Source organism: Brachyhypopomus gauderio, unplaced genomic scaffold, assembly GCF_052324685.1.
Source record: "Brachyhypopomus gauderio isolate BG-103 unplaced genomic scaffold, BGAUD_0.2 sc72, whole genome shotgun sequence".
Classification (NCBI taxonomy): domain Eukaryota; kingdom Metazoa; phylum Chordata; class Actinopteri; order Gymnotiformes; family Hypopomidae; genus Brachyhypopomus; species Brachyhypopomus gauderio.
Window position 1 is genome coordinate 292,501 of NW_027506893.1, and position 27,744 is coordinate 320,244.

General features: G+C 43.0%; 3 protein-coding genes across 3 annotated transcripts in view; 1 reads left to right on the forward strand and 2 right to left on the reverse strand.

The window, feature by feature from the left end:
• LOC143491190 (chromosome transmission fidelity protein 18 homolog) overlaps nucleotides 1-27,744 on the reverse strand; it is a 293,927-nt gene that overhangs the window by 163,727 nt on the left and 102,456 nt on the right. The window lies entirely within an intron of this gene.
• Nucleotides 1,663-3,566, reverse strand: LOC143491176 (chromosome transmission fidelity protein 18 homolog). Its single transcript, XM_076989969.1, has 4 exons — nucleotides 3,355-3,566; nucleotides 2,599-2,691; nucleotides 2,416-2,462; nucleotides 1,663-2,295 (listed from the first exon to the last, which is right to left on the reverse strand). Exons 1-4 carry the CDS (start codon nucleotides 3,562-3,564, stop codon nucleotides 2,106-2,108), a joined length of 540 nt encoding a protein of 179 aa, XP_076846084.1. The 5' UTR covers nucleotides 3,565-3,566; the 3' UTR covers nucleotides 1,663-2,105.
• LOC143491205 (uncharacterized) overlaps nucleotides 27,275-27,744 on the forward strand; it is a 62,555-nt gene continuing 62,085 nt past the window's right edge. The window contains exon 1 of the mRNA XM_076990014.1: nucleotides 27,275-27,338. The gene's annotated coding sequence lies outside the window, so the exon portion shown is untranslated. The remainder of the gene's footprint in view (nucleotides 27,339-27,744) is intronic.

Below are 27,744 nucleotides of genomic sequence, written 5' to 3' on the forward strand. Positions count from 1 at the left end.
TCCCAACCATGCTGTTTGTAAGGATGTACGAATCAATGGGTTGATCCAGGCCAACATGCCACTACATTAGTAAGGCAAATTTTTGCATCACAGATTATTGCACGGGAATTGGAATTGCAATTCTAGGAATTGAAGTGCTTTCTATTCACATAAGCAAATTCCTCCTAAGATGGTGCCTTTAAAGAAATGTGTGTGCAGTCAATCGCTCCAAATACATTAGGGAAACCTAATCTTCTCTTCGTCTTGCAGAACTTGGCAATGTGTTTGGACCCTAGACACACAAAGCACCTGCCTAGCTTCTTCAGTTTTTCTTTGTGTGCTGGTACATCGTGGTCTGGACATTTCTCAGATTTGTGTTCAACAAAACAAGCAATTTTAATGTTTGTCTGGTCAACCGCTTCATATGGGAACTTTATATACCTGGCTGACATGCAGATGATCCCATCCAAAACAGCTGGCATGGCCCGGCTCAAAGATGACTGGGATATCCCCGACCGGTCTGTCAGTTCTCTTTGAAACGAGCCAGTTGCCAGGAAGCCGAGCGTTGTCAGCACCTGTAAAGGAACTGGCAATGCGCGACTCCTCACGTTTCTCTCAGTGTTGCCAACTCCTCAGTAAGGAAAGTAGCTATTGTTTGTCCTAAAAGTCGCTAGAAGTCGCTAAATGACGTCATAAAAGAATTTGCATAATACATTTTTTGAAGCTGTAAAGGAATAACGTTGGGAGAGAAAAAAGTGAGTAAAAAACACTCTAAAAATGTTAGAACTACAAATGAACAACATCTGTTGCCTTTGAATTAGGCAGTCACTTCTCAAAAGAACTACATGACTTTAGTGCTTTGTATAAATAATTTTTATGTAAATTACATAGTTTTTTTGCTGTGTTGTTAAATGTTAGTATAAGAGTAGCAGTTAGCAGGAACTAGTTGGCATAGAAATCAATCTTACGATAGAGGCAGTATGCCCGTGTATCATCTCCAATACACGGCTTTAGCCAGCCTTAAAATTCAGGATTTGATCCCACTCTTTCCTGCATTTTTGAGAATATAGTTTAGAGTGAGACATGATGAGCAAGTTAGCTAGATGTTAAGCTTTCACAGAGATGCACACACTGTGGAGAGTTAGTTAAATGTTTAAGCTAGATGTTTAGCTGAGGTGAAGATTGACTGAGACTGTGTGAGTTATATGCAGTGATTTCTTTTCGGGTCTCACTGAAGACTAAAGCATTAATATTTACATCCCGCTCTGTAAATACGGGGCGGGGCGTCAGCGGCAGCTTTGGGCATGCGCAGTTCATTTGCAGTGTGGACGTGGAGCGGTGAGGGTCTGCTCTGAGTGTGAGACTGCACTGAGTGATGTGGGCGGGGCTCACGGCAGCACCCGCCCCAGAGGACAACAACTGAAGAGCGTGTGTTCAGAGTCTCCAAAAGTCTCCAATAACACCACAAAAAGTTGCTAGATTTGTCGCTAGTCGCTTTTTACTACAAAAAGTCTCTAGAGGGTCTGAAAAGTCGCTAAATATAGTGACAAAGTCGCTAAGTTGGCAACACTGGTTTCTCTCTCCAAAACTGGACCCAACTCAGCACAAGAGGACAGCTCTTGGAAATCTGAAACGGCTTATAAGCCAGTCATCATCATGGGCCAAAAAATCATAATGGTCACGGAAAACGTGCTCTCAGCGAATTCGGCCATTAGCAACATCTTCCAGTAATGCCAACGCTGCCATCTCCCAAGAACTCCAGCGCAACATTTTATGCATGTTTATATAATCTAGGCTAAGTGGAAACACATTGAATGATTATTTCAGTAAGGCAATGAAATTATCTGATTAATTTACTTTATTTTACCCAATGAGGGCTTACTACAATGTGTGCGTAAATGATATCTTAATAGTTGTAATTTCAATGCATCACCTCTAAGTGTCGCTAATTGATGAAAACACATTAGAAACATGTGTACGCCTGAAGTGAAAGTGTCGTGGGGGTACACACCTTTTCACGTTCAAATCACACTTAGTAAATCTGACTGTTTGCGTGAAACATAGCGTACCCAATGTTTTTGTACGTACATGAGGCCCCTGGTGTGGAGCGCTTGCCCGCTGAATCTTCATGCAAAAGTGGACTCTGTCCTGTGCATTTTATGACTCACATCGTCACTCAGCAGCTCCGTATAACTCAGCCCACAAACGAGAGCAGGAACCCACAAACGAGAGCAGGAACCTTCGTCTGCAGCGTCACCATCCTCCCCCTCTGCATTCTGCATCACCTCATCCTCAAGAAGTTCTGGATCTACACCACTACAAAGCGCAGGGGTTAGATGATGGAGAGAAGCTCTGTCCAGAGTGAACCCTCCTGTTCTATTATTAGCCAAGTGTCAGTGTAGGAAGGTTCTGCCCCAACAGCAGACTCTCAGGTACCTGTTCAGGAGTTCTGTTAGCCTCTGGGAGTCCTCCACCAAATGACGCTGTAGATTAAGAACAGACATTAGGACATCGACTTTATGGTGTGTGTGTGTGTGTGTGTGTGTGTGTGTGTTGTGTGTGTGTGTGTGTGTGTGTGTGTGTGTGGAGGGGTGTGTGTGTGTGTGTGTCCCTTCTTACTCTCTCTGCCACTTGCTCTTTGAGAACCTCAATGGGCACAGCCAGAAGGCTCAGTGCATTCTGGGAATTCCTGAAAAACCTCGGGTCTGGTGCCTGAGATGTAAGAGAACTCATTTTGCATTTTGATCTACTACATGTGTCGAATTCAGAACATGTACACAAGAAATAGAATAAATCATTAGATGCATTCATTAGTATTCTTTTGAAGCATTAATTTCACTGTGGTATGTTAAGAGAATATGTGAGAATTTCAAATTTCCTTGTACAAAGATGCATGTTTTGCAAATTAAAAGAAACAAACCTTGTCAGTAGGTCTACATGCATAATTTACAGCAGAATGAAGTATTGTTTTGATAACAAACCGTGTCAGTAGGTCTACATGCATAATTTACAGCAGAATGAAGTATTGCTTTGATAACAAACCTTGTCAATAGGTCTACATGTATAATTTACAGCAGAATGAAGTATTGTTTTGATAGCAAACCTTGTCAGTAGGTCTACATGTATAATTTACAGCAGAATTAAGTATTGTTTTGATAACAAACCTTGTCAGTAGGTCTACATGTATAATTTACAGCAGAATTAAGTATTGTTTTGATAACAAACCTTGTCAGTAGGTCTACATGTATAATTTACAGCAGAATTAAGTATTGTTTTGATAACAAACCTTGTCAGTAGGTCTACATGTATAATTTACAGCAGAATGAAGTATTGTTTTGATAATGTTTCGTATAGTCTGTCCATGTGTATAAGCACCTTGTAGTCATCCTCCTTCTTGCTGAGGTAAACTCGGTTTCCCAAGGAGTCTGTGACCGTGATGTAATCTCCTGTTGCTGGGGGACGTTTCCGTGTGCGACACGCTGCCGAGGTAACCCTCTTTGGTGATTCCTGTAGTGTTACCAGGCCACTGATGTCCAAAACACTGGCTGCCATGGCAATCGGTGGCCAATCAGGAGAGAGACTCATTGCAAACCTGCAGAGAGATAAGACAGGAAAACATAATGAACCATTACATTACAATAACATCAAAATACAGTAACAGTGATGACTTAATAAAATCAGTCCCGTATGATATAATGCTGGGAGTTGTAATATTAACAGGAATGAGAGTATGTAATGTGTGTAATTATATTCATGTGTGATTCATGTTAATCATGTCCATACAGACAATATAGCACAGTCTGTGTGAAAAGTACTGCTTGCACTGCTTAGTAATTAACTGTAACCATATTGAAGATGTTTTTCTGTAAGACTGAAGTTTTCTGTGCAGCAGCAGAGTTAGTGATAACATTGCTTATTCGTTTCTATGCACCCAAGGTTGAATCCCAGGGAAACTGATAACTGCTCCTGGGAAGCAGCATCCTTAGTTTTTCTACACACACTTTGACTATAAAGAATCTGGACTGAGAGAGACAGTTCAGAGTTACTGCATGAAGCGTAAGCTTCACATCATACTTTATACTTTTATATTTTGTAACTCTCTTGCTATCAAATAAATACTGCTTAATATATTATAAGACCTCCACTTCTGCTCCATCAATTCCACCACACAAGTTAAGTGTCTGGTGTGTATATTCAGTAGGAGCTACAGGGCAGACCAGTTCAGACACTCATTCTTTTTCTTCTTCTTTCGGCTGATCCCTTTGGAGCAGGGGTGTCAAACTCTGGCCCGCGGGCCAAATTTGGCCCACGTTGTAATTATATTTGGCCCGCGAGACAATACCAAATGACTACTAGAGCTGGCCCCTGGTATTATACTGTACAGCGCATTCACCGCTAATACTACAAATCCCATAATGCCCTGCTGTTGTTTTGGCGCGTCAATCAGTAGGACAGTAGGCATAGTAACTTCACACTACAACTGTCACTGTGCTACCCATTGACTGTCAATGGTGCTACCCCTTCCCAAAAATGGTGAAAAGAAAGGCAGAAAACATGCGCACAGTTTGTTGAAAAACTCAGCATACTCAGCGCTGACTTTAGCCGGCGATTTGCCGACTTTGACGTCCAGAAATGGAGGTTTGAACTGCTTAGTAATCCCTTCGCAGTTGATGTCGAAAATGCAGCAACCAACATGCAAATGGAGCTGATTGAACTCCAGTGCAAGGACACGCTGAAAGCAAAGTATGATGCTGTAGGCGCCGCACAGTTTCCACAGTTCATCCCTGACACAATGCCTCAGCTCCGCACCCAAGTTGCTCAGATGCTCTCTATGTTCGGCAGCACTTATCTATGTGAGCAACTTTTCTCCTCTATGAAGATGACCAAAACATCTCTCAGGAGACGTCTGACTGATGAACACCTTTGCTCGATACTGAGGATTTCTTCAACTCAGAGCTTGAGCCCAGACATTGATGAAATAGCATCCAAGAAGAGATGCCAGGCATCTGGCTTGGGCACATCAGAGTAGATCAGCGTGTAGCAACTGAGCAATAATTAACATTTTTTAATGCACTTTTTCTTGCTATTCCAAGGCATTGGCTTGAATGGTTGATTGATTTATTTTATTTTTTTAAATATTAGCCAGTGGAAAATTTTTATTTTGATATTTAATTCAGAAGGCTGCAAATAGAAAAGAAAAATTTTATTTAATAAATGAATGCCATTGATGTGTTTTTTTTTATTGAAATTTGTATATATAATGTACGGTAATAAGCGTTGCTTGTTCCATATTCAATGTTGAAGCAAAATTTGTTTTGGTCCGTATTAAAAGGTTCATTTGTTCAATGTTGGCCCGCGACTTTGTTCAGGTTTTAAATTTTGGCCCACTGTGTTTTTGAGTTTGACACCCCTGCTTTAGAGGATCATCTGCCTCCATCTTGCTCTTACCCCTGCCTCCTCTACTGTTACACGAACCATCTCCATGTCCACCTTCACTGCATCCATAAACCTCCTCTGAGGTCTTCCTCTTCTCCTTCTGCCTGGCAGCTCCATCTCCAACATTCTTTGTCCAATATATTCACTATTCCTCCTCAACACATGTCCAAACCATCTCAGCCTGGCCTCTAGTTTTATCTCCAAACTGCTCCACCTTCACTGTCCCTCTGATCTTCTCATTTCTAATCTTGTCCATCCTTGTCACTCCCAATGAAAATCTCAGCATCTTCATCTCCACCACCTCCAGCTCAGCCTCCTGTCTTTTAGACAGAGCCACAGTCTCCAGACCTACATCACAGCAGGTCTCACAACTCTCTTGTAGACCTTCCCTTTCACTCTTGCTGCTATCCTTCTGTCACACATCAGTCCTGACACCCGTCTACACCCACTCCATCCTGTCTGCACCCTCTTCTTCACCTCTTTTCTGTACTGTCCATTTCTCTGGATGGTTGCCCCAAGATATTTGAAGTCATCCACCTTCACCACCTCTACTCCTTCCATCTTCACCTCTCCACCTGCCTCCCTGTCATTCACACACATGTATTCTGTCTTTTCTCTACTGACCTTCATTCCTCTCCAGTGCAAACCTCCATCTCTCCAGGTTCTCTTCACCTGCTCTCTACTCTCACCACAGATTACAATGTCATCTGAGAACATCATGGTCCATGGAGCCTCCTGCTTGACCTCATCTGTCAACCTGTCCATCACCATTGCACATAAGAAGGGGCTCAAATCTGATCCCTGATGTAACCGTACCTTCACCTTGAAACCATTAGTCACTCCAACTGCACACCTCACCACTGTCTCACTATCCTCATACATGTCCTGTACCACCCTCACATACCTTTCAGCCACACCTGACTTCCTGGTGTAACCCACCCACAAAGTGGTGTATTTAATTAATTATTTCTTGTTGCTATTTGTTTTATTCAAGAAAAAAAAAAATTCTTTTAGTTTGGCATTTCAGGCACGTTTCTCAACTAATTGCCGCTTACCTGTAATTGTGGGTCTAGAGTTGTAATGCAGCACCCCCTCTAGGTCACGTGAGTGTGCTGTTTTAGCGCCGTGAGAGGTGAAACGTCTGGTGGCTGCTCGTGAGAACTCGCATCCAGCGCAAATATTATATTTGCTGGTTATATCGCATATACACCCACATATTGTGTCTGAATTATCACATTTTTCTTTATCAGTGGACTGTTGAGAGCGATCAAATTCTGGAACGACTCCGTCTTCCGGATCAAGAGATATACTTGCTGGACACCAGTACTGCAATTTTTTCGAGCTCCATCTAACACCGTCACCGTAAGACTGTTCCATACGGATCCGGCGTTAGTCCGGAGACAAGACATTTTTTGTTGTTGTTTGGTTTGTTTGTTGTATACATATATATATATGTGTGTGTATGAATGTATGGTATATATATATATATATATATATATATATATATATATATATATATATATATATATATATATATATATTGTTATTATTCATGAACATAGTATATATATATTTTTAATAGACATCATTTAAAAAAAAAAAATTCCATTCGTCTGCGTATTTGTGTGCTTAAGTTGAGTGCGAGCTAGAGTTGTCTCTAAGCTGCCCCAAATATAATTTAAATTATATCAACTACAAATTTTATTTATTCACTCCAATATCCCAGACCCTGTAGATTAATTTCCTTACAGGATCATACCCTATATTTTATTATTGGGTTACAACTGATAAGAGAAATTAAGTGGCGCCCAACGTGGGGCCCGCTGCGGAGTAGACTTGTGTTCGCATTGACTAAGCACACACATTGAGCATACTACATATTGAGTATACTACACATTGGTTATACTACATTTCAGTTTTCAAAATGGATGTGTGTACTCAGTATGATTTTGACCCTGAACGTTCAGTGCTCTTGAAAAATGTACATCCCACTGTAACACTCAGCGATGTACGTAGAGCCTTCAGTTTGATTGATAAGGTAATGAGAATTGAGTGGGTAGATGGAAATACTTCTGGGGTTTTACTTTGTGAGTTCCAAGAGTGTATTACTCCACTACTGCTGGAGGAGGAACACTTAAATGCAGATGGCAATGGGTATTGGGAAGTAATTCAGGTAGATAGTCCTGAAGCTGGCAAGACCAAATTGCAGACAGAGGCTCCCAACAAGTCAGAGCATCTAGACAGTGTTCGGGGGGCCATGGCTGATGACCTGGTGGGCCAGATAGAGTGCTTGGCAGATTTATATAGCGTGGATACCAATAACCTTAGCCAGCATATTGCTAATAAAATCACAAAAGGTGTAGGTTATGGTGCACAGAACCCAGTTAGTTCCACTCCAGCTTCTAGCATATTTGCTCATAATGCAGACTCTGAGATTTCTGCCCCAACTTTTGTCACACCAACTCGGTCAGACAGCTCTGATTTTCCACGGGTTGCTCCAAAAGTGTCGTTTGCTCCTAGCGTTGACTCTCATTCTAGGGACAGGACCACTGATGCTGAGGCACAGGAGAGTTTTCTAATTCCCAGAGATGTACAGCGGGTAGTTGTAGAGCATGTAGTAAAACGTGATGCCAACTCCTTAGAGCCCACCACATGTCAACATAAGATCCGAACTTTCTCGGGACAGAGTCCAAAGCCGGCTGGGGAAGTTGACTTCAAAACCTGGAAAATATACGCAAGACAGGTGATCAGAAATGACGCTTTGTCTGAAAATTACAAGAGGAGGCAGATACTAGATAGCCTTCTCCCTCCTGCTATCAGCATAGCACTCTGCGCTGGTGATAATGCACCCCCCCCAAGCTCTATTTACATGAGCTGGAAATTGCATACGGCAGTGTGACTTGTGGTGAAGAACTTTACATCCAATTCCTTGAGACACATCAGAACAGTGGAGAAATGTCCTCTGACTTTTTGAGAAGGCTTCAGGCCTTATTGCAGGAAGTTGTTGAGAAGAAGGGTATGGCAGGCAGGCATGCTGATGTGCAGCTCATGAAGCAGTTTGTTCGTGGTTGTTGGGATGAGGGATTACTAACAGAGCTACGTCTTAAGGATGTGCTGACATGCCCGTCCCAGCCTACCATGAGTTACTCAGACCTGCTGTTTAAGATTAGGTCGATCGAGCAGGAAAGGCAACTTAAAGAGAGGAGGAAAAGTCGCCATCTTGGCATCCTACCGACTAAGGCACGTAGCCATGCACATCTCACCTCTAATTCTCAGCAATTACTACCTGAGAGTTGCAATAGTGCTGAAAAGGAAGATTTGAGACGAAGGATTCATCAGCTTGAAATAGAGGTGGCTGAAGCAAAAGCTGCATCTGAAGTAGGGAACGGTAATAGGGGAGTAATCTACCAAGAGTCTAAATCCACAACACAAGATACAACAAAGAACAAGACAAAACTGGAACAAATTCCCATATCTAAATCTCAAGCTCAAAAGACCAGGACACTGAAGTTCTGCTATCGGTGTGGAGAGGACGCACATTTTCTGCAGCACTGTAAAAATCCAGTGAACGCAGCCCTGGTTCAAGAGAAACTAATGCAAAGACATGAACAAAAGAATAAATTCCAAAACACTAAAGCTTCACCCTCAGTACATTTAAATGGGGTGTAGCCTCTGTTGGGGAACAAACGGAGGCTACAAATGAAGAAAGTTCCAAAGCAGCCCAAAAGCAATTTGCATGCACTTTAAGCTTGAGTGACAGTGTGTCAAAGCCTGAGAAACAAATACCTATTGGCTTAGTGGGAGAGCCTTATGATGGGGTAGAATGGTTGGATGGGGTGAAGTGTCATTGCCTCATAGATACTGGATCTCAAGTGACTTGTCTCTCAGAATCATTCTATAGGCAGCATTTGTATCACAGAGAGCTATCTTCTGTAGGTGATATCCTGCGTATTGAGGGTGCAGCGGGACAAGAGGTGCCTTACCTTGGGTATATTGAGATGGATATAAGATTTCCAGCCAGTGTTTGCGGGACAGGAACAACCTTCACCATTCTAGCCCTTATCTGCCCCGATCAAAATTATAATGCTAACACTCCCTTACTGGTAGGGACCAATGTCCTTAGACGACTTATTCAAGACTGTCAGAGTACGAGAGGGAACCAGTACCTCAGCACATTGTCCATAGATGCTGACTGGATCAATGCCTATGCTATTTGTGATGCAAAGCTGAAGTCAGAGATGACTGATAGAAATCCTATTCCTGTCCGTCTGTCCGGAAAACATGCAGTCACCATCCATAAAGAGGAGAGCCGTGTTTTGGTTGGGATTTGTCATGCCAAAAAGTCTAAATGGATGAGACCAGTAGTTCTAGAGGAACCTGCAGGAGGCCCTTTTCCTGGTGGACTTGTGGTGAGTGCACAGTTAATCCAAGTGCAACCCAGATCACACAATAAAATTAGAGTAGTAGTTCAAAACATATCAGACCACAGTGTAACTTTGCAACCCAGGCAGAGGATTGCAGAAGGTTTTCTGGTGGATTGGGTCAAGCCAGTGAATCCAGGTGCCAGTTATGGTGATCCAAATGCTTCCAAACTTTCTGTTCAGCAATTCCCTTTGTCGGTTTCAGAAACTGCTGTTCCCCTGGATCTGAATTTCGAGAATTCCCTTGTGCCAGAAGAGTTTAAACTGCACATCATATCCAGAATAAACCAAGAAGTATCCAGTGCCTTCTCTAAGCATGATTTAGATGTCGGGCATGTTAATGGTGTCACACACAAGATTGAATTGTCAGATCACATACCATTCAAAGAGCGTACTCGTCGAGTGTCACCTGCTGATTTTGAGGATTTAAAGAAACATCTGAAAGAGCTCCTATCTATCGGCATTATAGAGGAGTCAAACAGCCCCTATGCTTCCCCAGTGGTCTTAGTTAGAAAGAAAAATGGTGATCTTAGAATGGTCGTGGATTATCGCAAACTCAATAATATAACCAAAAAAGATGCATATCCTCTTCCAAGGATAGAGGAGACTTTTGCCTTACTCACTGGTTGTAAATGGTTCTCCGTTTTAGATTTAAAAAGTGGCTACTATCAGCTGGAAGTTGAGGAAGCAGATCGTCCAAAAACTGCTTTTACTACGCCCTTTGGAAACCGGCAGTTCCGCCGCTTACCTCAAGGTCTCACTAATGCTCCTGCAACTTTTCAACGGACCATGGAGAGGGTTATGTCAGGGCTCAATCTGCAGGAAGTAATTGCTTTCCTAGACGATTTGATCATTTTTTCAGAAACCTTAGAACAACATGAGGAGAAGCTAATGAGAGTACTGGGAAGGATCGCTGCATTCGGGCTGAAGTTGTCTCCTACCAAGTGCAGGTTCTTTCAGACCTCCGTGAGATACCTGGGTCATGTGATTTCAGCCCAAGGTATTCAGCCTGACCCTGACAAATTAGAGGCTATAAAAGGGTGGCCTACGCCTAACAGTCAGAGAGCTCAGATCATTTCTGGGTTTCTCAGGCTATTACCGCCGATTTATGGAAAACTACTCTAGAGTAGTAAAGCCTCTAAATGAGTTGTTGCAGGGAGGATCCTCCACCAGACACAAAACATCGGCACATCAGAACAGATCAAAATTTCAATCTGTGGTCGAAAAGTGGAGTCCTGACTGTCAAAACGCCTTTGAGACTGTCAAACAAAATCTAACTGCTGTGCCAGTACTGGGCTTTGCTGACTGGAAGCTACCTTACATCCTCCATACAGATGCTAGTACTACTGGTTTGGGTGCTGCACTGTATCAGATTCAGGAGGGGAAAGCTAGAGTCATTGCCTATGCGAGTAGGGGCCTCAGTAGAAGTGAAAGGAACTACCCTGTCCATAAGCTCGAGTTTCTGGAACTAAAATGGGCCATATGTGAAAAGTTCCATGATTTCCTTTATGGTGCCAATTTCAGCGTGCTAACGGACAACAATCCTTTAACATATGTGCTTACTACTGCCAAGTTAGATGCAGCTGGACACCGCTGGCTTGCCGCTCTGTCCATGTACAATTTCGATATTAAGTACAGAGCTGGGAAAACTAACGTGGATGCTGATGGTTTGTCACGTAGGCCTCAGCCCCTGCAGGGGAGGATGAAGACTCTGAGGATATTGAGATGAGAGTAATGAGGATGCTGGATAGAGCAGCTCACTCTCCAGAAGAGTTTGAACTAATGAACCCAGCTGTCTTAGAGACTTTGTGCCTTAGACATGGTGTGCGGTGTATGAGAGGAGGCGTGCAACTGGATAAAGAATCTGAAATAGACGATAGCGAATCTGAGGTGACTCCTGCAGTGGAAACGCTGCTGTGTGATGAGAGGGCTGTCCCGAGTGATTTAGTGGATCCTGAACCATGGCCCGGACATTCCACGTTACCCAGCATGACTCCATCTGACTGGGAAGAGCTACAAAGAGATGATCCCGCTATTAGTTATATAATCAGGCTTTTACAATCGGGTGAGGGGTTAGCTGACTCAGATAAGCAAACGGCACCTAGAGAAGTACATCTGCTCTGGAGAGAGAGACAAAGATTGATCTTAATTGACCAAGTTCTATATCGTCAAGTTACCGATCAGTATGGCGAAAAGTATAATCAATTGGTAGTTCCAAGTAGCCTTAGACAAAGAGCACTAGAAGGCGTACATGACGAGACTGGTCACATGGGGTATGAAAGAACACTGGAGCTTGCGCGTGCTAGATTTTACTGGCCAAAAATGGCAGTCTCTGTTGAACACAAATGTAAGACGTGTGAGAGATGCCTTAGGAGGAAATCTCATGCTCACAAAGGGCATCTAAGCTTGTAAATATCAAAGTCTATTCACCGCTTGAATTAGTCTGCATTGATTTTTTATCACTAGAGCCAGACGCCAGTGATACTAGGAATATATTGGTTATTACAGACCATTTTACAAAATATGCCCTTGCATTCCCAACAAAAAATCAGACTGCAAAGACGGTGGCAACAATTCTTTGGGAGAACCTCATATGCAACTTTGGTTTCCCTAAACGCATACATAGTGATCAGGGGGCCAATTTTGAGTCCGAATTGGTCACAGAACTTTGTAAATTGGCGGGTGTCAAGTCCAGAACTACACCGTATCATCCCAGGGGAAATCCGGTTGAGCGATTCAATCGCACCCTATTGGATTTACTGGGCACTTTAAGTGATCAGAAGAAGGAGCAGTGGAGGAAGTATGTGCGTCCTCTTGTACATGCGTACAACTGTACAAAAAATGATGCTACAGGAGAGTCGCCATTTTTTCTAATGTTTGGGCGGCAACCCCGCCTGCCCATTGATCTCTGTTTTGGGATAAGCCCAGCTGGACACAATCCTAGAACTCACTCACATTATGTCACGGAGTTGAAGAAGAGGCTGAGATATGCCTATAAGCTAGCTACAGCAAATGCAGAAAAGCGACAAGCTCTCAATAAGGCCAGATGGGATAAAAGAGTGACTGCTGCCAGTATTGGGGTGGGAGACCGTGTTCTTGTGCGTAATGTAAATCTTAGAAGGAAACACAAGATTGCAGATCGCTGGGAGCCCACAACATATATAGTAGTCAAGCAACCTAATGAAGAGATCCCTGTGTATGTTGTCAAGGCTGAAGATGGTCAGGGACAAGAGCGGGTGCTACACAGAGACCTGTTACTTCCTTGTGGGTTTCTGCCCATCAGTCAGAAAGATATGCAGGCAGAAGGTGCTGGTGGACAGAATAGACCAGTCACACGCAGCAAAGATAGAAAAGTATCTGAGAAAAGCAACCCTAACATAACTCTTAATCCTGAAGCTCTGGAGTTCCATTCTGTGCTGGAAAGTGGAATCAGTTCTATCTCCACCTTGAACCAGGAACACTCAGACCCTTTGAGTACAGAAGAATTGTTGTTTTCACAGGATGAAGATTGCAGTGTTGCAGAGAATTATTCATGTTTGAAGGAACAGAATGATGACTCTGTGTTGAGCGGAAGGGACAATTCATCCCCCTACAAAACAGAACCTGCAAGCTACAGGGCTGAAGTGTATGAAAATGCTGATATTGCACCAATGGATTCAGGCTCCAGTGTAGGTGAGAAAGAGCAGGCTACTTCAATAGAGGAAGAACCACAAGTTTTCCCCCGACGGTCTCAGCGGGAAAAACACCCTCCTGCGAAATTAAGAGATTACAATGGATGGACTGCAACCCGCACCATTCAAAGTGTCATTCAAAAGCCCCACGGTGATTATCTTAGTCAGTTAGTTAATATGATGCAACAGCAGATTCAAGTACAGCAGACTCAGAGTGAACTTTTACTAAGTCTTGTGACCACAGGTTTTGGTTAAAGTATCTGACGAGGACGTCAGTGTTCAGCAGGGGAGGGTGTAACCCACCCACAAAGTGGTGTATTTAATTAATTATTTCTTGTTGCTATTTGTTTTATTCAAGAAAAAAAAAATTCTTTTAGTTTGGCATTTCAGGCACGTTTCTCAACTAATTGCCGCTTACCTGTAATTGTGGGTCTAGAGTTGTAATGCAGCACCCCCTCTAGGTCACGTGAGTGTGCTGTTTTAGCGCCGTGAGAGGTGAAACGTCTGGTGGCTGCTCGTGAGAACTCGCATCCAGCGCAAATATTATATTTGCTGGTTATATCGCATATACACCCACATATTGTGTCTGAATTATCACATTTTTCTTTATCAGGTAAGAAAATGTCTTTGTTATTTTATTATTATTACTTAGTAGAGTTATTTTATTTCTGAGTTCTAAAATATGTACCGACCACGTTGTGCTTTATGCTAGCTATGGGGAAACTTAGCCCGATATGCAGTGGTTAACGTCAAGTTCAGTTTTGTTGTTAACTGTTGTAAATGTATTTGATATTGAATTTTTCTGCCATCCAATGTATATATCTTGTAGTTCAAATTGTATAGTTGTTTGTGATTTTATTTAAGCAGGCCATTAGTGCTGCTAGTGTATATTTTATTACATTGTCGATACGTGAGTGTGCTGTTTTAGCGCCGTGAGAGGTGAAACGTCTGGTGGCTGCTCGTGAGAACTCGCATCCAGCGCAAATATTATATTTGCTGGTTATATCGCATATTGTCGTATCCATGGTTACAGTTGTGTAAGTGGTTATGGGATGTAGGAGGAGGAGCCTGGGGGTCGTGGAAATAAAGGGAGTTAATGAGCAGACGTGTGTCACGAAGCGTGCTTATTTTGAAAGATTTAATTCTGAAACATACCTACCGAATGCCGAGCAAAAGTAGGTACACAACATTGGCGACGAGGAGTGAAAAGTAAATTTACAAAGCAATAAGTAAATTTAAAAAGTTTGGCTAGTTCAGTATGGAGAAATCCGGGTTTCAGCACTTCGCATGCTATACCGAGCCGGCAACTGTGAACTGACGCTAGCACGTGCACTGGAAACAGCAGCACGCTGTGAGAGCATCGAGGAGCAAATGTCCGCCATGTCAGTTGCAACGAAAGAGGCCGCGGAGACGGTCAACCACATTTCCTCGAATGGAAAGAGGGGAAAGCAAGTAAGTGGAAATGCAAAGGCAAAACAAGGCAAATTCTGTAAAAATGACGGAAAATGTTACCGATGCGGCAATAGCGACCATATGGGACGAGATCCGAAATGCCCCGCACGTGGGCAGACCTGCAATAAATGCCACGGGAAAGACCATTATGCAAAAGTGTGCCGCACCAAGAATTTGAGAAGTAGACAGGCTGTAAATAGCGTCGAAGATTCAAGAAATGACTTTGCATTTGTAGTCAACGATGGTGACATGCCCGAAAGGCTTACATTCCGTGTTGGGGGAGTGAATGTGAAAATGCTGGTCGACTCAGGGGCTACAAGCAATGTGATGGGGGAAAATGCATGGGAAAAGTTGAAAGCAGGACATATAAAATGTCACTCCTATGTCCCTAAGACAGAAAGGAGGCTTTATTCCTATTCCTCCAGTGAACCACTTGCAGTCAAAGGTGCGTTTACGTGTGACATCTCCATTGGGAACAAAACCGAACAGGCTGAATTCATCGTGGTCAAGGGAAACGGTGAACCACTGCTGGGGAGGGAAACGGCAACACGCCTGAGGGTGTTGAGAATAGGCGCCAACATCTCCGCTGTGACCGACCTAAAGCATACACTCCAACAGCAGTATCCCGAGGTGTTCAGGGGAGTAGGGAAATTAAAAACACGACAGGTCAAGCTGCACATCGACCCAGAGGTGAGACCTGTAGCCCAGCCATTTAGGCGCATTCCATTCAACCTTAGGGGGGCAGTGGAGTCCAGAATTAAAGAATTGGTGGACTTGGACATTATCGAACCTGTCAATGGTCCCACCCCATGGGTGAACCCGGTGGTGATAGTCCCAAAGCCAGGGAATGATGTTCGTCTATGTCTTGACATGAGGCGGGCGAATGAGGCAATAGTGAGGGAACGCTTTCCAATACCTACTGTGGACGAGCTACTTCAGGGCATGAATGGCTCAACCATATTCAGTAAGCTGGATCTGAAATGGGGTTACCACCAACTCGAATTGACCCCAGAGTCACGCGAGATCACCACATTTGCAATACACAATGGCATATACAGGTACAAAAGACTGCTCTTTGGTGTATCATCTGCCAGCGAGCAATACCAACATGAAATCGCCAGTGCACTAACTGGGATTGAAGGTGTGGAGAACATCTCCGACGATGTCATCATACATGCTGCTGACCGTGAGACACACGATCAACGACTGCATGCTGTCATGGCTAGGCTCAGAGAGACCGGGCTGACTTTGAACCCAGAAAAATGCCAGTTCAACATGAACAGACTGATCTTCATGGGAATCCTGCTGTCAGAGAAAGGAATCGGGCCAACAGAGGAGAGAGTGCGCGCTGTGACTGAAGCGAGAGAACCAGAGAACGCCACAGAGGTGCGTAGTTTCTTGGGGCTAGTAGGTTACAGTAGCAGGTTTATCCCTCAGTTTGCAACTCTGTCTGAACCACTGAGACGCCTAACAAGAAAAGACACACCATTTAAATTCGGCCCAGAGCAGAGACAAGCATTCAGTAACCTGAAAGCAGAGCTAGCTAGAACCACAACACTAGCTTACTTTGACAAACATGCTCCTACACAAGTGATAGTGGACGCAAGCCCTGTGGGATTAGGCGCAGTACTGATTCAAGACCAGAAGGGAAGTAAAGTTCCAATATGCTATGTAAGTCGCAGCTTAACACTGTGCGAACGCAAATACTCCCAGACGGAGAGAGAGGCACTAGGTCTAGTGTGGGCCTGTGAGAGATTACATCCATACCTCTATGGGAGAAAATTTGATCTGGTCACCGACCACAAACCACTGGAGGTGATATATGGTCCACGTTCCAAACCATGCGCACGGATAGAACGCTGGGTCCTGAGGCTACAACCGTACAACTTCAAAGTGGTCCACATAGCAGGGAAGAACAACATCGCCGATCCACTGTCACGACTCCTCACTGAAACAGTGAGGGAAATACAACACGAGCATGGGGCTGACGAGTACGTGAGGTTTGTTGCAGTGAACGCGACGCCGAAAGCACTCACGACCAGAGAAGTGGAAGAAGCATCTGCCACAGACACAGAGTTATCTGAGTTGCGCGAAGCCATCGACACTGGACATTTTGAAAAATGCAAACAGTATGCAATTGTGGCACATGAGTTATGCGCCATAGGTTACCTAGTTCTGAGAGGCACACGCATCGTGTTGCCACAGGTGCTGCGAGCACGGGCACTTGCGCTAGCCCACGAAGGACATCTAGGCATAGTGGGAACCAAGCAGCACCTCAGAACAAAAGTGTGGTGGCCTGGGATGGATAGAGCAGCCGAGAAGCACTGCAAGACCTGTCACGGCTGTCAAATAGTGGCCAAGCCTGACCCACCCGAGCCTCTGAGACCAACACCGCTACCTGATGGACCATGGCGAGACGTCGCAGTCGACATCCTGGGACCTCTCCCATCCTATCACTCCATCCTAGTCGTAGTGGACTACTTCAGTAGATACTACGAATATGACATCCTGACTTCAACCACAACAGACAAGGTGATAGACAGCATGGAGACAATTTTCAGCAGACACGGGCTGCCAATCACATGCAGGTCAGACAACGGGCCGCAATTCAAGTCAGAGCAATTCAGACAGTTCTGTGAGGAGAACGGGATCACACACGTGAAAACAACATCCAAGTACGCTCAGGCCAACGGAGAGGTTGAGCGTCAGAATTCTTCATTAATGAAAAGGATCAGAATAGCTCAGTCAGATGGACTGGACTGGAAAAAAGAACTAAGAAAGTATGTGACTGTATACCGTGGGATTACCCACACCACAACAGGCAAAAGCCCAGCAGAACTACTCTTCAATCGGAAGATTCGAGGAAAGTTGCCTGAGCTCATTGAGACTCGCGCGGATCAAGACGTATGTGATCGTGACACAGAGCAAAAGGCAAAGAGCAAGATGTATGCAGACACACGCAGAGGAGCACGACACTCAGAGGTGAGTGTTGGAGACACTGTTCTCATCAGACAGGACAAAACAGACAAACTGACAACAACATTCAATGCGACACCACACAAAATCATCAGCAAGACAGGAAATAAGGTCATAGTACAATCACCAACTGGAGCACAATACGCAAGGAACACCACCTTTGTGAAGAAATACGAAGGAAGTGGACTGAGACAAGACACACACACTGAACAGGAAGAAACAAATGGGACTGAGAGCATTGATCACAGTGAAGTAGCCATGGAATGCAAGCAGTCGCCCGCTCCACCGACTTCACACACGAAAACTGATACACGCACACAGACACAACCAGACACACCTGTGAGACCACAAAGAGCCAGGAGACCGCCAAGTAGACTCTCTGACTATGTTTGAGTGACTTGATGGACATATACAATATATATATATATTATTAATAATAATAAATAATTTGTTTTACAATGTTAAGGGCAAGTTGTGAGAACTCAGGTATGGTTACTGTAAAGATGAAGCAGTGGGTGAATGGAACACAAAGTGATTCTAAGTTGTAATTATACTGCTATTGTCAACGAGTTCAATTCCAAGTAAAGGGGGGGTGTCGTATCCATGGTTACAGTTGTGTAAGTGGTTATGGGATGTAGGAGGAGGAGCCTGGGGGTCGTGGAAATAAAGGGAGTTAATGAGCAGACGTGTGTCACGAAGCGTGCTTATTTTGAAAGATTTAATTCTGAAACATACCTACCGAATGCCGAGCAAAAGTAGGTACACAACACATATACACCCACATATTGTGTCTGAATTATCACATTTTTCTTTATCAGTGGACTGTTGAGAGCGATCAAATTCTGGAACGACTCCGTCTTCCGGATCAAGAGATATACTTGCTGGACACCAGTACTGCAATTTTTTCGAGCTCCATCTAACACCGTCACCGTAAGACTGTTCCATACGGATCCGGCGTTAGTCCGGAGACAAGACATTTTTTTGTTGTTTGGTTTGTTTGTTGTATACATATATATATATATATATATATATATATATATATATATATATATATATATATATGTGTGTATGAATGTATGGTATATATATATATATATATATATATATATATATATATATATATATATATATATATATATATATATATATATATATATTGTTATTATTCATGAACATAGTATATATATATTTTTAATAGACATCATTAAAAAAAAAAATTCCATTCGTCTGCGTATTTGTTTGCTTAAGTTGAGTGCGAGCTAGAGTTGTCTCTAAGCTGCCCCAAATATAATTTAAATTATATCAACTACAAATTTTATTTATTCACTCCAATATCCCAGACCCTGTAGATTAATTTCCTTACAGGATCATACCCTATATTTTATTATTGGGTTACACTCATACAGTACCACAGTTCCTCTCTTGGCACCCTATCATATGTCTTCTCCATATCCACAAAGACACAATGTAGCTCCTTCTGATCTTCTCTGTACTTCTCTACCAACACTCTCAATGCAGAAATGACATCTGTGGTACTGGGTATGAAACCAAACTGCTGCTCACTGATCTGAACCTCTTGTCTTAGACCTGCTTCAACAACTCTTTCCCATACCTTCATAGTGTGGCTCATCAACTTTATACCTCTGTAGTTACTGCAGCTCTGTACATCACCCCTGTTAGTGTGTGTAAGAGTGTGGCCTGTTAGTGTGTGTAAGAGTGTGTGGACTGTTAGTGTGTGTAAGAGTGTGGACAGTTAGTGTGTGTAAGAGTGTGTGGACTGTTAGTGTGTGTAAGAGTGTGTGGACTGTTAGTGTGTGTAAGACTGTGGACTGTTAGTATGTGTAAGAGTGTGTGGACTGTTAGTGTGTGTAAGAGTGTGTGTACTGTTAGTGTGTGTAAGAGTGTGTGTACTGTTAGTGTGTGTAAGAGTGTGTGGACTGTTAGTGTGTGTAAGAGTGTGTGGACTGTTAGTGTGTGTAAGAGTGTGTGGACTGTTAGTGTGTGTAAGAGTGTGTGGACTGTTAGTGTGTGTAAGAGTGTGGACTGTTAGTGTGTGTAAGAGTGTGTGTGGACAGTTAGTGTGTGTAAGAGTGTGGACTGTTAGTGTGTGTAAGAGTGTGTGTGGACAGTTAGTGTGTGTAAGAGCTACTTAGTGAGGGGGACAGTAGAACTGACCATCATGAGACCTTCTACCAGTCAAGACCAGTGGGACAAAGCTACACATCTTAATGTAGCTCACACACTTCCTGTTTCTGCGTGACCTCATCTGTCCTGATTCACTAGAATGTGTTTGTACTTCCTGGAGACCAAAGCAGCTAAACTGGTTGTGGGTAAAAAGTCAACGAGACTGAAACCAAACTTTCAATCTGATGATAAACAGGAGATGGAGAATGTGGAAACTTCACTGCCAACACACACACACACACACACACACACACACACACACACACACACACACACACACACACACACACTACAGTTAATCTCTGTCTCTACTTCAGTCACCACCTCCCATCTCTCCCCCACCCTCCCTCTCTGTATGTCTCCCTCTCTCTCTCTCTTCCTCCCTCCCTCTCTCTCTCTCTCTCTCTCTCTCAGTGTTAATCACCTCAGTCACTCCTTCATGTGGGATGTGGTTCGTTGTTCTGTGGAAACAGGAACCAGTTTTTGTTTATCTGATGAAACACAGAGAAGTTCCAGACTTCAAACTTTCATTACTGTTCTTGAAGTGGAGTGAACTTCATTATCATCTTTCCTTTATATGCACATGTACACACTTGCAGATATACTTGATTGAAATGTGCTCTGACTGGTTTGTCTCTTTCCAAAGAAAATGAAAGTACAGAAGGAATATTTCAGTCTGTACTCCAGCAGAGCAGAGAGTGTGTGTGTACAGGTGTGTGTGCAGGTGTGTGGTTGCAGGTGTGTATAATAATATAACAGATATTAGACTGTGTGAAGCTGCAGTATTGACATGGAGATGATGTGAGTGTGTTGGTGTGACGCTGCAGTACTGACATGGAGATGATGTGAGTGTGTGTTGGTGTGAAGCTGCAGTACTGACATGGAGATGATGTGAGGTTGTGTTGGTGTGAAGAAATGCTGCTGTAATCCTGGATGATGAACTTTTCTACCTGGAGACTCTCAGAATGATCTCAGGAAAATGTAACACTGCTCTCAGCTTTATGGCGGATATTATCACTGCTGTACATGACTGTGGATTTGACTTTAGGTATGAAACAGACTTTGTTGTTCAGATCACAAAAGAGAGCAGCTTCCTCTTATCTTGTGTGTATTAGTGTACTTTAAACTATGTTTGATGTATATTGTAATGATCCTTTACAGTACCAATACAGAGAGAACAAAGTAGAAACACATTTCCTGAATACAGCTCATTCTTAAATCCACAAACTATGAGCTTCACATTTTGACTGATATTTATCCATCCTGTGTGGAGTTGCTTGTAGGCGCACTGGTGCAGATCCTGTGTTGGTAGGACAGAGTCCTTAATGTGAGCTGTGACCAGCCACTATTGTCATCATGTCATTTGGGCACCAGAATTATTGTATTTTGCATCTAAGCACATTGGGACGGGAGCCAGTGGCAGAGAGATGTTGACGTTCATTAAGATCACTAGTGGACTTTCAAAACAGGTTTTGAAGGTGTTCATAGTGTATGTGTGTGTGTGGGAGAGAGGGAGGGAGATGAGGGGAGGGGGGTTTTATATACTGTATATATACAGTGCTGCTTGAAAGTTTGTGAGCCACTCAAACATGGTCACTGTTTTCTAAAACACATTTAAATAATCTTATGAATTGAACATCCAAATCTCAGTTTGTAAAGCAGACCTTCAAAATAAGGGACACGCAGAAAAAAGTATTTTTAAATTATTTATTCAACAAAAGAAACTTCTCTCTAAAAAAAAACTGAAAGTCTGCCAAGTGCAGAAGTACGTGAAATATTTTAGTTAGTAGCTTCAACTTAAACTAAACATCTTCTGTAACCACAAACGAGTGTCTCATCTGCTTTTGAGGATTTTTGCCCACTGCTCCTTGCAGAACTCCACCAGTTGAGAGAGGTTGGAGGTACATCTGGTATGCTGCAGCATTTCTATGGGATTGAGGTCTGGACTTTGACCGGGCCAGTCCAGAGTGAGAATATTCTTTCTCTTAATCCATTCCTTGGTAGTTTTGCTGGAATGCTTTGGGTTGTTGTCTTGTTGCATAATAAATTTCTATAATAATCCATTTCCATACCAGGAGATTCTGGTCCAGAATTTGTTGATAGGCCTGGGAATTGATAATTCCCTGGATATTATGGAATCATCCAGGTCCAGAGGAAGAAAAACAGGCTCAGACTTTCACATTTCCACGTCCATGCTTCACTGTTGGGAGGAGGTTCTTGTAATGATCACCCCTCCCTTTTTGTCAATCATTCTCATGTCTATGCCTCTCCCCTCTGTTCTCGTGTCCATTCGTGTACAATCATCTCGTTCATGTTTCTTTTCCTTGTGCATTTCATTTTCGGTTTTCCACACCTCTGTTCAGTTCCCTCCCTCTGTGACTCCCTCCCGATGCACAAGCAGACACAAGTGGTTTTCTTTAACGGGTTTTACTGAAGTCTTCTCCACATCAAACCGTGAAAACTAATACACAGTATTAGACATAAAAACACCACGTTAGCTAGGTAGCATACATGATAGCAAATAATGTAAAAGGAAAATAACGTACAAACTTCACAAAATACCTTGTTGGCTGCATGCTAGGGAAGGAAATCGTCTTGGAGTCTTCTTAATTTCGTATGTACCAATAAACATTAATTTACCTTCTTACAAAGATAGTTTATGGCTGATCTTTAACTTAATATGAGCATCTCTTTACACACCCTGCACCTGACGGCGCCAGCTAGCAAAAAGCAAAAAACTCATTTTTACGCTTTTCGAACGTAAACGGCGTCTCGGCGGAAGTGACAAAATAAGAGACAAAATAGTTAACAAAAATAGAATCAAATAAGAATACAGAAGATTACTCAAAAATACATTGACTTGGAAATCACATGTAAACATGTAATCTTTATAGTAGCTACAGTAACACTCCCACCAAATCTCACAAACTCACTGTGGGATTTCTAACACTTACTGACTGTTGCAGGTACATTTGAGACCTTTGAACCTTAAACGTTACTTAAGTGACAATTACACAAAAACATTGTGTATACATAAACAAAGATTAAACCTGGCATAAAATGCAAAAAACAGTATGGACAATCAGAACGAAATGTCCAGATAAACATTAAACATCTTGATCTGTTTCAAGTAAAGTGACTAGCTTGTGTACAGGTCTCTCTAGGAGCAGTGTTTTCGTGGTGGTTTTACCCTTGCCATCAAGTGTAGTGTCACTAACCAACAACCTGACCTTTCTCACCCTATCATCTGACCCCGGATATACTTCTACAATTCGGGCCAGCTTCCATTCATTGCGTGGGGCGTGGTCATCTTGTAACAGCACAATATCATTCACCTTCAGGTTTCTTCTGTCCTTCTGCCACTTTTGTTTGGATTGCAAACTCAATAGATATTCCCTTTTCCATCGAATCCAAAATTGGTTGGCTAAATACTGTACTCGCCGCCACCTCTTCTGAAGATAAAGATCCTCTCTGATGAACTGTCCAGGTGGAGGCAAGATTACAGTGGACTTCATTGTAAGGATATGATTCGGAGTCAATGGTTCAGGTGCAGATGGGTCGTTTAGAAGTTCAGCAGTAAGTGGTCTGCTATTGATGATGGTCATCACTTCATAAAGGAAAGTTCTTAGGGATGAGCTATCAAGCCTTTGCGCTGACTGGTCAAGAATGGCAGTGAGAACACTCCTTATGGTTCTAATGTGTCTCTCCCAGACACCACCCATGTGGCTTGCCGATGGAGGATTCATTAGAAACTCACATCCTAAGGCCTTCACCTTTTCTTCACCCATTCCTCGCATAAGTTCTGCAAACTCTCGCCTTGCACCAATGAAATTGGATCCTTGGTCACTTCTAAGTTGACGAACATTTCCTCTTATGGCAATGAACGCTCTTAGGGCATTGATGAACGCATCGGAGGTCATGTCATCAAGCATTTCAATGTGTATACCTCTTGAACACAAACAGGTGAGTAAAAGTCCATATCTTTTAATATTCTTTCTCCCTTCTTGTATAGGACCAAAAGCAGTCCATGCCGGTGTACGTGAACGGAGGAGTTGTTTCCATTCTGTCTTCCGGTATGTTGCCCATTCTCTGGTCTTCGGTATGTCTTCTGTATTTTCGACACTTGACACATTTGAAAATGTGCGACGATACTACACTGCTGCATCCTAGGATCCACCATCCGTTAGCTCGCAGCTCATTGACTGTCATTCCACGTCCCTGGTAGTATACTCGCTTGTGAAAGTGCTTGACAAGTAAACTGGATATGTGATCACCCTTTGGCAGTATTGCTGGATGCTTCACATGTGGATGTAACGAGGCTTGACTTAGACGTCCCCCTACTCTCAGGATCCCTTCTTCATCCAAAAATGGACTTAACTTATACAGCTTACAGTTCTTGGACTTGGAGATAAACTTGTTTGCTTTCAAACTCTTTATCTCATTTGGAAACGCTTCTTCTTGAACTAACTTGACTATAGCAATTTCTGCTTCTTTCCTTTGTAGGGGTTTCACCTACTAATCCTTTAAAGTAGATATAATTTGTTTTACCTTAATTATTAATCAGTCTCATTAATTTTAGAATCAGTCTCATATTCTAATTATACCAGAACCACAAGTTTAGTTATCAACTAAAGGTAATGAATGGTTTGGTATCTGAAGGATTTAACAATGAATTCTTTGGAGGTTTTGGCAACAACCACTTTTGAATGACATCAACACAGACAATTTGGTGAAAATAAATGATACATTTATTTAAAACCAACTATTCTAAAACACAAAGAGCATCAACATGGATCAGTATATTTACAGTGAAGACTCAGCATCTAGTGTGTGTGTGTGTGTGTGTGTGTGTGTATGTATAAAAAAAAGGGGAGGAGTAAGTGTGCGCGCTTGTGCGCGTGTGAGGAGGCGGAGTTGTAATCTCAGTTCTCCTATGGAGAACAAAGCAACTAAAATGGCGCCGACTTTAAATAGTAGAGCAGCGCGACTATGTTAATGAGCTCAGCTGGTTTATTCCAACGTGGTCAGAACAAAGAGTAATGGCGCTGGCTTACTAACTAAAAATTAATGTAGTGTGTCTGAGAATGGGAACTACAAGTTGTCAAATATTCAGAAGATAAAACATGGAGATTGCATGCCAGGTGGAGAACTTGTGTGTACAAATCTTAACGAAGTTTATGAAAATAAAGTTAAACACAAACATTCAGAATGTATTAACAAAAAAACTCTGTAGTTCAAATAACTATGCCCTTTGATGAACTATGCCCAGCGGTAAGAGTCTCACGTGTTGAGGATTTGGGGTTTTGTCGTCCTCCCTGAATTCTCCTGGAATTAGGAGGGAATTTCCACAGCAGGCTCCTCGTTGATTAAACGACGTCGTCCAGGTGTGCTGGGGAATCGTCCAGGAATGAGTCTCGTTCACGGTTTAACAACAGGGAATTGATCGCCTTTGTTTCAGTCCGTGTGGCCGCGTTAGCAAGCTTGATTGAAGTAGTTAGGTGAATCTGTTGTCGCGGTACCGTTGATCAGTTGCTGGTTAGATTACACCGTAACTCGGGCTCGTTAATTAAGTAATACGACTTTCAGCTGTTTGCTGTTAGTCGTATGAAAGTTCGCGTGCTCTCAGAGAAAACCGGAGAGAGCGGAGCCTCTCTTTAATAGGTCTAACCTCGGTGTCAGTCAAACCAGAGAGAGAGAGATGAATGGCTGTTCAGGGTATTTAAACACCTGAACTGTAGACACACCCTTACTTCCGTCAAAGCAAGCTTGTTCCATGTGTTTCCAGTGGTACTGCCACCTGCTGGTTTAGCATGGTACCTACACCTTTCTTCTAAACTCGTACTTTCATTGGTTCTTTGTTTTCCACCCTTCTGTTCTTTAACTCGTTGTCTCAATCTGGCCACTGCTTGCACTACTCTAGACCAGTCAGAGAACTTCTCAAGGCGGTCCAATAATGATCTGTCCTCCTTTGCCTTGGTGCTGAAGACACATGCCTTTCGGAGTTCAGGGTCATCATCTTTAACTTCTTCCGCCTTCCACTCTCTGTCAGGCAATTCCCTTTGCCAGAGAAACTGTGGTCCAGTGAGCCAACTGGAGGTCTTAAGTTGTTCTGCAGTTAATCCTCGAGATGCGTAATCGGCTGGATTTTTTTCAGACGTGACGTAGGCTCATTGTTCAGGCTTCGTGCTGGTCTTGATTCTTTGGATTCGATTTGCTACGAACACTTGAAACCTCCTGGCATCATTATTTATGTAGCCGAGAACGACCGTGGAATCAGTCCAAAAGTATTCTTGCAAATCTTGAATTTCTAATTCGTTGCGGAGAATGTCACTTGTTCGAACAGCAACTACTGCTGCAGTGAGCTCCAATCTTGGTATTGTTGTCACCTTGGTTGGTGTGACTCTTGATTTTCCCATCACGAGAGAGCAATGAACTTCATCAGACTCACTAATAACTCGCAGGTAAGAGCATTCACCGTATCCAGAGACGCTTGCATCAGAAAAATGGTGAAGCTCATACTGCTTGATTTTGTGGAAAGTTGAGGGTAAGTAGCATCTTTTAATTTCCATTTCAGACAGCTTGGGAAGGTCTCTAATCCAGGACTCCCATTGAGGTCTCAGGCTTTCTGGAAGTTCACTGTCCCAGCCAATTTTTTCTCTGCACATTTGTTGGAGAACTTGCCTTCCAAGAAGTACGAAAGGTGCTATGAATCCTAATGGATCGTACACAGAGGCAACTGTAGAGAGCACGCCTCTTCTTGTGAGTGGATTGGTTTTCACTTGTACTCTGAACTTGAATGAATCGGAGGTGATGCACCACTCTACGCCGAGCACGCTTTCCATATGAGGTAAGCTTAAGGTCATGTCTTGATCCTTGACAGTGGCACATTCTTCTTCTGGGATGGATGCCATCACATTCTCATCATTAGAGACAAACTTGTGGAGCCTTAACTTTCCGGAGGAACAAAGTTCCCTTGTTTCCTTGACTAGCTGAATGGCCTCCTTCTCAGTGTTAACACTTGCCAGACCATCATCTACATAGAAATTCCTCTGAATGAAACGTATGGTGTCTTTGCTGTATTGACCTTGCCCCTTTGCTGCCAGATGTTTCAGGCCGAAGTTGGTGCAGCCAGGAGACGAAGCCGCTCCAAACAGATGGACTTTCATTCTGTAGGTTGAGGGTGTCGTTTCCAGATTGCCGTACTCCCACCATAGGAATCGTAAGTAATCCTGGTCTTCTTTTTTTAACGTGAAACTGGTGAAACATTCTTTCAATGTCACAAGTTACAGCGATAAAGCCTTTTCGGAATCTACACAGGACTCCCACCAACGTGTTTGTCAGATCGGACCCAGTAAGCAGATGGTTATTGAGAGAGGTTTCTTGAAACTTAGCAGAACAATCGAATACTACTCGTATTTTCCCTGCTTTCTGCGGATGGTAAACACCATGGTGTGGGATATACCATACAGGGCTGTTATCGATCTCTTGCTTGGGTACTTTCTCTGTATCACCACGTGAGATTATGTCGTCCATAAAGTTTACGTAGTCTTTGAAATATGTTTCGTTCTTGCTTAGTCTCCTTCCAAGACAATTTAGACCAGGTATCACCAAATGGCGGACCGCGG

Coding starts and splice junctions, on each gene's coding strand:
- LOC143491176 (XM_076989969.1), bottom strand. CDS start 3,564: ATGAGTCTCTCTCCTGATTGGCCACCGATTGCCATGGCAGCCAGTGTT. Junction 2,463..2,598: donor AAGAGCAAGTGGCAGAGAGA/GTAAGAAGGGAC, acceptor CTTAATCTACAG/CGTCATTTGGTGGAGGACTC. Junction 2,296..2,415: donor CTAACAGAACTCCTGAACAG/GTACCTGAGAGT, acceptor TGCGCTTTGTAG/TGGTGTAGATCCAGAACTTC.